Here is a 12,108-nt window from a genome sequence, read left to right as displayed (position 1 = left end):
GCTGCATTTACCCATTTCCGTTTTAGTGGAGAAACCGGTGACTTGCTTGATGGCGGCGGCGGTTAACGCTAAACCCCGGGTCCTCTTTAAACCATGCTGAAGGACGGACTCGAACTGCGCACAGAGGCACGTAACTCTGGAAAACAGATTGAATGGGAAACGCTGTGCAAAATGGAAGGAAGCGGAGACCGAGAGCTAATTTGCAAAGGCAAGAGGGGTGAACCGGCGCCTGCTGATGCCAAGGTGGCGCAGGGGTTCAAGCTTAGGGTGGGAAAACATCCCACGGGAGGCACAATAAACTATCAAACGGGCATCGTGGGCAGGATTAAGAGAATCCTCCTTCCATGGTTTTATGTTGGGAGAGAGGGGGGGGGGAGAAGTACTTTTTCAATATGTCCTAAGGCAGGGGTATCAAACTCAATTTCATTGGGAGCCGCATCAGGGCTGTAGTTGACTTTGGGGGGCAGGGGGGCAACTTGGTGGGCATGGTCAGCATGACGCCTCTCCCCAAACTGCTGGCATGTTTCCTCTTTGCATTGGTGTTCTGACTTAGGTTTCCTTAAAAACCTCTTTTATTTACACCACTGTGAATTCCTTTCATTCACAGTGCGCAAGGCTTAATAAACAGTCTTTCAGAGGAATGTTTATCAACACAAACCTTATCTCGCTTGGAGAGCTGCCAGGTAACTAGTTTCCAAACGCAGGGCAAGGCGAAACTTGGCACAGAGTCTCTTATAGTCACAAACAGAACTTTCCACTCTTAAAACGACCGAAGGAACAAATTGTTTCCTGCAAAAGCCCCCTCCCCATTCGCTCCTCTTTTGTTTCCTATAGGAGGGGCCAATCACCTCCAAGGTGTGGCTTTACTCCCAAGTCGACCCTCCTTTCTTACTTGTTCTTGTCTTCTGGCAGCTCTGCATATGTGCACACTGGGAACAGGCTCCAGCTGTTCCTCTGCCTCACTGCTGTCTAGCTCCCTCTCTGCCTCCAACGCAGAGCCCTCGTCAGAGCTATCCTCAGCCCCAGGACTGGCCCATGTTCCTCCCCAACCTCCTCACTGTCCGACTCTGCTGAAAGCTATGCTGGCTATAGGCCAAAGTTCTCAGAGATGAGAAACACCAGCCTAGGATGAGAAAGGAAAGTCCCTTCTCTCTTTTGCTCAGTTTCAGGAAGGAAAACATTCAAACCACATATTCAGTGAAGATAATCAAGGGTAATTCCCGCTCCACAGCTACAATCCTCTCTTCCTGAGAAAAAGATTTGTATTAGTGGATTGAAGGGAATAGTAGTATGATTGATATTGTTATGCAACTAATGAAGAAATAAAGAAAGCATAATATATTGTTAATTGCAAAAAAAAAGTGAAAGAAATGCTCTCTACATCAAAACGTAACTAGAGGATATATATTGTTTATAGTAAAATAGACCAATAGAGAATTTTGAAACGATAATTTGGTGCAATTTTTGAGGGGGCAATTGAGTATATAAAAAAAGGAAAATAATGGAAGGAAGTACTTTGGCTGAAAGTGGAAACCAAGGTGTGATGTAAAATGGATCATGTAAATGAGAGGACGTAACAGGGAAGATCCAGTCAACACTTTGTTTCTATAATATGCGTAAAACTGTATTAAAACAAAATAAAAATAAAAACTTGGGGGGGCAAAAAACCTCCCTTCCTAATTCTGTGTATAGATTTCTTATCAAGGACTTGAAAGTTTTCTAAACACTGAATATGCACGGCAAGGCATAAACTGCCTCGTCCCTGCAGCTTCATTTTATAATAGTCCTGACGTGAAAAGGAAACAGAAGAAGAAGAGGAACGAGATTTCAAAGCACAGTTGCTTTTCTGGAGAAACAGATGGGATGCAACCACACCATAACAACAGGAATCCCCTAAAAATTACTGGTAAGCGTTAGGTCCCTAACCCCAAAATCAGAGAAGAGAAACTGCAGGGTGTGAAAACTTCTTACATCAACTTCCTCAAAGCTCAGTGGAAATCGGGGGGCCCAGAGCCCCTGCCAGGGTGGATAAAAATCAATTTTTTAAAAAAATAAGCACCGCATTTTTCGGAGTATAAGACGCACCAAGATTTTGAAGAGGCAATTTTTTAAAAAAAAGGGTTTTACACTCTGCAGATCTCCCCAAAATGGCCCCTTTTTATTTTCAAAATAAGGGCATGAATAGCCTTTAGGAGGCTTGTAGAATGCGGGGGAGGCAAAATTGAGCAAAAAAGGCTCATTTTTCGCTCATTTCTGCCCTCCCCAGCCCCCAGGAGCTCTTTGGAAGCCTCCAAAACGCTATGCATGGTCATTTTGGTGGAGGTGGAGCTTCAGGAGGCAAAAAATGCTGTATTCAGTGTATAAGATGCACCCAGATTTTCAGTCTCTTTTTTGAGGGAAAAAGGTGCGTCTTATACTCCGAAAAATACAGTAAATGAAATCTGTTTTTTTTTTTTAAATTTAATTTGGATTTTTTTTTTATTTTGTATCAAAAATTTTAATAAACTACTTTTGGAGTAAAATTCTACCTAATGATAGTTTTCTATTTAAGTTTACATTCATATTTTAGTTTATTCCGCATGAAATGGAGCTTAAGTTAGGTAAGAATAGCTGTCTATTCTGCAATATTGGGACTGTCGGTGAATCAACAGCGGGACAGAGGAGAATCCGATGTGGGACAGAGAGGATAGTTGCTCTTTAAAAATAATGATTTCCGAATTGATTTGAATTAAGCCTTTTTATTAGTGATTTCAATCGTGATTTCAATCGACTTCATTTAAAAGAAATCCACCCTGGCCCCCCATAAGAATTTGCAAGGAGGTGCAGAGATATAATCCCTTTTCTCTCTCTCTCTCTCTGCACACGTAAGATAAATTCCCTGCTGTATAATACCTTTCAAGGGATTCCCATAATAATCCGCTTAAATGGTTGGTGACTCTCCGAGGCTCCTTGTCAAGTTTTGCAGATATCGGTCTGGCAGCTCTCCAAGCCAGATAAGGTCTGTGATTGTAAATCCTCCCTTGAAAGACTTTGCAGGATGTGAATGAGCAGAATTCACAGTCAATGAATAAAAAAGGGGTTTTTGTTGGGACAAAATGCTCTCGGGAAGCCTCGGTCAGAACAAGTTTCTGCCAGAACAGGGAAGAAATCACATCCCCAACCAACAATAATCATGGACAGATTTGGTTGAGGAATACAAAATAAGGCACTGAAAAGCACAGGTGATCCTCCTCCATTGCGGAGGCTCTCAGTCTCACTTGGGAGTTCATGCCCATCGTCAAACGCCTGCAGATGGAATTTCTCATTCAAAAATAAAAATAAATTCATGCTATTTCCAACTTACCTGCTGTCTGAATCAGAAGCGATCTCTTTCCTTCCCCCAAATCGGATCTGGCACTGTAAGGCAATGTGTGTGCGTTAACAACGAAGAGGCTGGGATTAACTTTCATGTACTTAACAGTTTGCACACGTACAATTTTAAACACCAGAATTATTATTTTTTTAAAAAAAAACAACAAGGAAAGAAAAGCGTGATACAAATACAAAACTGCAGAATTAGCAAGAGGGAAAAATATATTGCATATAAAAATAGTATGAAATATGATCACATGTATAAAAAAGATGTATTGTATGGAATTAATAGAGATAGAAGATATGTAAAAATGTATGTGTGTGTGTGTGCGTGTGTCTGTCTGTCTGTCTATCTGTCTGTGTATACCAGTGGTTCCCAAACTTTTTCAGCCCACCCCCCTTGGTGCTACAAACTGATCCTCAGTGCCCCCCACCCAGTGGTGGAATTCAAATTTTTTTACTACTGGTTCTGTGGGTGTGGCTTTGTGGGCGTGGCTGTGGGGGGTCATGTGACTGGGCAGTTTGCACGACGGAAGGAAGATAGTAACAGTAAAATTCAAAATTTTGGTCACCTCATGGCTGCTGCTGTGTTGCAATATTTTTGGGGAGGGCTTATTTTCAGGGGAGGACTTATTTTCAGGGAAATAGAATACACACACACACACATACACACAGATGCATAAGGCATATATGTATAGATAAAAGAAACATAATGGATATTTAAAAGATGTAGAATTGTAGCAAAGATGATATAAATGTATATTAAATAATAATAGTAATAATAATAATACTGGAGCATAATACACCAGACATCACACTGGTTGAGAAAAAAATAAAGTCACAATCATAGACATTGCAATACCAGGTGATAGCAGGGTCGCCGAGAAGGAACATGAAAAAATCGCAAAATACCAGGACTTAAAAATCGAAATTCAACGACTGTGGCACAAACCAGCAGTGGTAATCCCAGTGGTAATTGGCACACTGGGTGCTATTCCAAAAGCACTGGAATTACATTTGAAACAGTTAAAAATTGACAAAATCACCATCAGTCAAATGCAAAAAGCCGCACTGCTTGGATCTGCACGCATATTACGAAAATAATATATAATAATACCGCTGGGTGGTGCCCGACTAGTAACCAATGCCAAATCCGGCGAAACAACTGGCCGCTGTGATACAATTGTATAATAATAATAATAATAATAATAATAATAATAATGAAAATAACCAAAACGCCCTCATTGAAATCATAAATAAACAATTATTTTTTTTTAAAAAGAAAGGAAAAGCAGGAAATGCTGCAAATTTTTTAAGTGCGAGAATTGGACAGAAGACACTTCCCCCCCCCCCCCCCATATCATCGTAACTTCAAACAGGTGAACTTTCCATTTCTCACCTGTTTAACCGCATCCAGTAAGCGCTCAAGTAAAAACTGTCTTCGGTCAACACTGTTCTGCAGCCCTAAAATTCAAGAACACACACGTGTTATGATATCTTAAATATTCTTCCCATTTCCAGCGAGGGGAGAATGAATGAAACACGACTTGGCAAAACTGGTTTTTTTTTCCTTTTCTCCTAAACCAGGGGTCAGCAACCTGTGGCTCTGGAGCCGCATGTGGCTTTTTCATCCCTCTGCTGTGGCTCCCTGTCACCGATCGGCTCCACAATTGATAGGGCTTTTGGTTAGGACAGATAGAGAAAAAAGGATGCAGTGCTAGGAGGAGACTCTATGGTGGGGGAAACCAGATTTCTGGTCAGCAGAGGGAAAAGGACGCCGTGCTAGGAGGAGACTCTATGGTGGGGGAACTGGACTTCCGGTCGGCTTCAGAATTGAACTGGGGGTCGGGGGGGGTGTTTCCCGTTAGGACCTTTGTGCTGTTTGAATGTTTAAGGTTGATGATCCCTATCCTAAACAATCCCAGTTCCTTGGAAGCTAATTGAACAATCTCTACAAACACACACACACAAGACACGCAGGGATGGAGGGAGAGACAGACAGAGAGAGAGAGAGAGAGCACCATAACACAACCAGAGTAAGCAAAAGTGAGAAGGTTAGTTGGCACGCTTGATATATTGCAGAAAGAAATGTTGTGCATTTGCCATTTATTGAGAAGTGCAGATTTCTAGCCCCATAATCCACTTCTAATAACAGGCTTGGGTGCCCATCTTGGAGCAGAGGCGAAAGGATTATCAAGAAGCAAAATGAAACATGAATAGTCTTGAATAATACAATACGATAGCAGAGTTGGAAGGGACCTTGGAGGTCTTCTAGTCCAACCCCCTGCCTAGGCAGGAAACCCTACACCACTTCAAACAAATGGCTATCCAACATCTTCTTAAAGGCTTCCAGTGTTGGGGCATTCACAACTTCTGGAGGCAAGCTGTTCCACTGATTAATTGTTCTCACTGTCAGGAAATTTCTCCTCAGTTCTAAGTTGCTTCTCTCTTTGATTAGTTTCCACCCATTGCTTCTTGTCCTACCCTCGGGTGCTTTGGAGAATAGCTTGACTCCCTCTTCTTTGTGGCAACCCCTGAGATATTGGAAGACTGCTATCATGTCTCCCCTAGTCCTTCTTTCTATTAGACTAGACACACCCAGTTCCTGCAACCGTTCTTCATATGTTTTAGGCTCCAGCCCCCCAATCATCTTTGTTGCTCTTCTCTGCACTGTTTCTAGAGTCTACACATCTTTTCTACATCGTGGCGACCAAAACAGAATGCAGCATTCCAAGTGTGAAATAAAACCTTAACAGTTCATATTATCCCAGAAGAAAATACCAGCTGTCTAAAGTCCAAAACATTTTAAAGGATACTGCAAGTTAATAAAGGTAAAGTTTCCCCTGGACATGTGTGCTAGTTGTTCCTGGCTCTAGGGGGAACACTGAGCCACCGCATCCCTTCATAAAGGATACTACATTCAATATCACTTTTCCTCCCCGTTTTTTTTTTAATTGGTGAAACTACACAAGGCAGCATATTCCATAAGATCTGAGTGAACACATGCAGGAGTTCTCACCCCACAATCTCACGTGTCCTTTTCTCAATTCTTATTCAGCCAAGAGCAGCCTTGGTTAAGTTATACTAAAATCATCGCCTTTAAAACCCGACATGGCACAGCTTGTCTGTGGGATGCTATTCCCGAAGGTCAACGACAGGTAGTCTTCAAAACTGAACTCTGTAGCAACTCAAATGTTAATTGCACGTATCCGGGCTGGGGGGGGGGCGTAGTTGGAGGACCCCTGATTTAGTGCAATATAAAAAAATGCAAATAATTTTCCTGCGGACCACCAGTGGGTGACCACTGGTCTATGGGAACTGCAATATATGTATGTATGTATGTATGTATGTATGTATGTATGTATGTATGTATATGTATATGATGTATATGTATATGTATATTTGTGCTGATAAATAAATAAAGGGAGACTAGTATAGATCTATTTCAAGCTATTTAGCTCTCATCAGCTAGCCATACCCTTACTGGGATTTGAACCTGGGCTATATTACATACTAGGCAGACTTCTTAGCCATTAGGCCACAGGCTCTTATCCATTATTTATTTTATTTTTATTTTATTATCAGCGAAGCCAGGGTGAAAGATATCTATTAGATTTCTTTTACAACCCCCGGTATGCCCAAATATGGGAGGAAGGTCACTACTTTCATTCTCTGTCCTTCGGCTCGTCACAAGAGACCATCCAGGCAGAAACTCAATATTTTTACTGTTGCCTTTTTGTTACATTTTGTTGTATTTGTGCTGATAAATAAATAAAGGGAGACTAGTATAGATCTATTTCAAGCTATTTAGCTCTCATTGAATTGAATTGAATTTATTATATTTCTATGCCGCCCTTTTCCCCGAGGGGACTCATCAGCTAACCATATATATATACATACACACAGGCAAAATGTATAGCAACTTCTACATGTTGAAGTGTCTCAGAATTAATCTATGGGGGTTTCAAGTAGAACAAGAAAGATTGCGAAGCAAAAACCTAATCAGCCTTTATGGAGATTGTTAATAATGGCTGAATAATCAGAAACATCCATTCCGTTCCCCAGCGTCCGTTAGCTAAGTTGCTCATTTTGCATTCTGTCACACTCGTCCGATTCCTGAGAACTACACATTCCAACTTTGGACTCCTGGCCCGAGCTTATTTCTATATAAATCACCAATTATTCCCTAAAGATTTCAAGGAAGCAGGGAGGTAGGGGGGAAGGAAAGAAAGGGCAGTCATTTCTGATATCAAATTTCTGTCTACTACTTTTCATCCTTACTCAGCTGCTGCCCATTTTATTCCTCAACAAGCCTCAACACATCAACAATTCAGCTAGAGTGCATTAGGTGACTCTACACAAAGTACAGGTATCAAATTGTTGTGTTTAGATGAATAATTGCTGCTCCAGAGTACATGACTTGCAAAATTATATTAGGGATATATCTCCATTGTCAAAAATCCCTCAGTTCCCACGAGATTCTCTTCTTGATATGTGGTAAAAAGGAAGTAAGGAATTAAGGCTGTTTGCCAACAGATGTTAATTTTCAATATAACAGAAGGGGGGAGGATTAAACGCATGAAGTGTTTAATTAAGAGCATCTTCTAAGCCACTGCTTCTCAGTTGGTGTTATGGATACCACAGTGATATTCTGATATATTCTAAATGGAAGCTAGGAGGAAAGTCATTTAAACTGTAATGTAATAACAGCATGCTTGCAAACCTAAGTTTTTCTTTCAAAAGGCAAGCTTTTTTTTAAAAAAAATTCTACTGAGATCCAGATATTTTCCTAAAGTAACAGATGGGATTCAGCTACGCCAGTCCATTTGCAGAGGGAGTTAAAGGATATTTGAAACGATAGTATCCACGTTCTCCTACAAGCAAGTTTGCTTACTAAGCAACATTAAGCACAGCAATGTAAAAATATCAAGTCAGCGTAAGAAACAAAGTTACTCAAATACAACAACAGGCACACAAAAATGGGGTTGTTCCCTCAAGAGGTAAACAAATGTTTAAAGTAACTGTAGTGAAAAGTGAAGCTATCAAAAGTGATTGAAAGTGTTTGTGAGTGTGCAAATAAATGAATCTGTATTTTCTGCCTGAGTGCACGCAGGCCTTAACAGCAGCGAGGATTATTTTTGCACAATATGGGAAAAGTGAAAAAAAATACCGCAAGATGAAGAGATAATTAAGAAGATATTAGATTGTGCACAAATGGATAGACTTACATTGAAAATCAAACAGAAAGAAGACTCAGAATATTATCAAACATGGAACTTATTTTACCCAATGGTTGGGAAAAACGGGTGAAAAGTAAGAAGGGAGTTTATATTGTCAAGCAATTTAAATACCCAGACAACAGAGTGTTTATTAAGCATTAAGAAACGTAATAAATATAAAATTAATTTTAAAAATATTTTTTAAAAATGCTGTTGATCCTTTCCAGCCGATTCCCTCAAGAGGTAAACAAATATTTAAAGTAAGATAAAGACAAAGATTTTGATTTGATTACATTTATATGCTGCTCGCATATATGTGCTAGTTGTTCCCAACTCTAGGGGGCGGTGCTCATCTCCATTTCAAAGCCCAAGAGCCAGCGCTGTCCGAAGACGTCTCCGTGGTCATGTGGCCGCCATGACTCAATGCCGAAGGCACACAGAATGCTGTTCCCTTCCCACCAAAGGTGGCTCCTATTTTTCTACTTGCATTTCTTAATGTGCTTTTGAACTGCTAGGTTGGCAGAAGCTGGGACAAGTGACGGGAGCTCACTCCATTACGCCGCGCTAGGAATTCGAACTGCCAACCTTTCTGATCGGCAAGCTCAGCGTCTTAGCCACTAAGCCACCGCATCCCTACATATTTAAAGTAACTGTAGTGAAATGTGAAGCTATCAGAAGCAACTGAATGCGTTTGTGATTGTGCAAATAAATGAATCTGAATTTCCTGCCTGAGTGCACGCTTTATGGTTTCATTAAAAACAAAATCTGCTTGAGCAGTTCTAATGCCAAGTAACTACACATCCTGACATCCACTCCATCTCCAGCATAAAAAAGGAAATTTGCAGCCAACACGCCAGCATCACATCATTTAGCTCTGAAAAACTGTTTCAAGGCCAGTTCAGACAGCAAGTTGAAGTTTAACAGAAGACTTAACCTTTCATTTTCACTTTCTTTCTTTTTATTATTTTAAAAAGTTTTTTATTAAACACACATTAAAACATTGGACACGGTGTCTTTGCCATACATACTAGAATATAAAGTTAAGTATTATAACCACCATACTTATTTACAATTGGTCTATTCAGCATTTACAAATATAAGGATATCCTATTTCCATCCATGTTCCTTTTGTTCCTGTCTTATACATTTTCACTGTTAGGATTTCATACATAATTCTACTCTCCATTCTATAAATCTTAGTCATTGCTTATTTTGGGTCTTCCAACCATCGATAGAATTTATCCCAGATCTTATAATATTCTAATTCTTCTTTGCAGCAAAACAATCACAGCCCTTGGAAAGACGCAGGAGGGGTTACACCTCGAAGAAGTAAGAGAAATAGGAGGATATCTATGGAGATTCTCAATCAGCCAGGTCATGGCTGATTTCCCAAAAGTGCTTTTTCGAAAGGCAACTGGGCTTTCTTGGGGGTTTTTTTCTCCTTGAAGATGTTTCTCTTCTTCTCCAAGGAGTTTCTTCAGTTCTGAAGAACTGAACTAATTGAACGCAACTGAAGAAGATTCTTGGAGGAGAAGCGAAATGTCTTCAGGGGGGGGGGAGAACCAAGAAAGGCGTGTTGCCTTTTGAAAACTCTCCTTCGAAAGAAAAATAGGAAGATGCCCCTGAACAGGTCGTGAGTGGCCATAACCATGTCAACTCCTTAAGAAAACTGGCAGACTCTGAGCAAACGCAGAGTGCTTAAAGCTTCATTAACCTCTTAAGAAAAGTGGCAGAGAGTCTCTGAGTGGGTGCAGAGTGCCCAGAGTCACATCAGCAAGAAAATTGATAAAAGATTTATACCATTAGAAGAGAAACCGAAGTATATTGACAGAGAGCTTACTATAAAGAGTCCGGAGTCTCTTCAAGCCGTTAAGAAAACTGGCAAAGCCTCTGAGCAGGTACAGAGTGCCCAGAAACTCAACTCCTTAAGCAAACTAGAAGAATGCCTCTGAGCAGGCACAGAGTGCCCAGGGCCACATCCACTCCATAATAACATGGACAGAGACCCTGGCAACAAGAGTGCCCAAAACCTCCTTAACCCCTTCCAAAAAACTTGGCAGAGAATGCCTCTGAGCAGGCAGAGTGCCCAGAATCTCAATTACCTAAGAAAACAACCAGAATGCCTATGAACACGTACAGAGTGCCCCGAGGCTGGTTAACCCCCTTACAAAAAAAATGGCAAGAGAGCCTCTGAGCCGGTACAGAGCGCTTCCTGCCATCCCTTTCCCCAACAGGAATAGCTCATTGGCTAAGACACTGAGCTTGTCGATCAGAAAGGTCGACAGCTCGGCGGTTCGAATCCCTAGTACAGGAGAGAGCAGCGGGTTGGACTAGATGACCTCCAAGGTCCCTTCCAACTCTACTGCTGTTTACAAGCAAGGGAAAAAGTGCCTCTGAGAGAGTGCAGAGCGCCCTGCCACGTTCCCGCAAAGGCTAGCCAAAAAGCGAGCAAAGCAAGAAGCGAAAAGGGAAGTTGGGGGACAAGGGTGCCTCTGAGCATACGCCAAGTGCCGGGGGAGCTTTGGAGGGGTTTCAAGCACCAGCGGAGCTTTTGACAGCCCCGAGCGCAGAAGGGATGGAAGATTAAGCGGGGGGTGTCTTAATTAATTAAGGGGCGAGGGAGCTCCTGGTCATGTGCAGAGCGCCCCCTCCTCTCTTCCTCCTCCTCCTCCACCTCCATGCCCCCCATCCTCGGTACCAGCCAGAGAGCGGGAACCCCCCCCCCCAAAAAAAAAACCCGCCACCCACCGGCAGCCCCACTCACCGCTCATGGTGCTGGCGAAGCCGGAGCAACTCGGGCTCTCCCCCTCCACCCCGCCCCGCCCCCCGTCCCGGACTACGAGAGCAGGGCGGCAGCCGCCTCCGTCGCCGGAAGTGACCCTCCGCCCCGGAAGCAAAATACGGGGGAACCCGGAAGCGTCCTGCATCGGCAGGCGGTGTTTATCATAGTCGCGGAGGATTGGGTGTGTGTGTGTGTGTGTGTGTCAGCTGCTCACCTTCTTTGGGTGGGGATGGGTAAGGGGAGGGGGGGACCAGAGAAAGGAGCCCCCACCCAGCCCATCTCGAGGAAGGCCAGGATGGATAAAGAGAAGAACAGGGACGGAAGGGACCTTAAGGGACCCCTGTCTGAAAGAGTGTATATGGGGTTGGACTAGAAGACCTCCAAGGTCCCCTCCAGCTCATGCTATGCTATACCATTCCCTATTCAGTTCTTTATTTAAATTTCTATTTCTTTCCTATTCCTTTATTTTGTTTCTTATTCTATTCTAATTCTTCCTTCCATTATTCTATTCTAATTTAATCTAGTCTAGTCTAATTGTTCGTTCCATTATTCTGTTCTAATTCCATTCTCTCTCTAGTCTATTATCTCCATTCTTCTATTCTTTACTCTATTCTATTCTCTAGTCCGTTCTAGTCTAGTTAGTCTGTCTCTATTCTTCTACTCTACTCTAATTCTTCATTTCATTATTCTATTCTGCTCCATTCTAATTCCATTCTCTCTCTAATTTAGTCTATTCTCTCTTTATTCTTTATTCTA

The 12,108-nt window shown here is 42.0% G+C and overlaps 1 protein-coding gene across 1 annotated transcript in view; it reads right to left on the bottom strand.

Moving 5' to 3' along the window:
- Positions 1 to 11,435, bottom strand: part of SNX29 (sorting nexin 29) — a 66,497-nt gene extending 55,062 nt beyond the window's left edge. Inside the window, exons 1-4 of the mRNA XM_032231018.1 lie at positions 11,335 to 11,435; positions 4,751 to 4,815; positions 3,344 to 3,396; positions 12 to 136 (exon numbers count right to left, since the gene is read on the bottom strand). Coding sequence (XP_032086909.1) covers positions 12 to 136; positions 3,344 to 3,396; positions 4,751 to 4,815; positions 11,335 to 11,341 — 250 coding nt within the window. The 5' untranslated portion in view covers positions 11,342 to 11,435. The remainder of the gene's footprint in view (positions 1 to 11; positions 137 to 3,343; positions 3,397 to 4,750; positions 4,816 to 11,334) is intronic.
- Positions 11,436 to 12,108: the final 673 nt, after the last annotated feature.

This window comes from Thamnophis elegans, chromosome 14, assembly GCF_009769535.1.
Source record: "Thamnophis elegans isolate rThaEle1 chromosome 14, rThaEle1.pri, whole genome shotgun sequence".
Lineage (NCBI taxonomy): Eukaryota > Metazoa > Chordata > Lepidosauria > Squamata > Colubridae > Thamnophis > Thamnophis elegans.
Note: the sequence above shows the minus strand (reverse complement) of the source record. Positions and strands in the feature narration are given on the sequence as shown.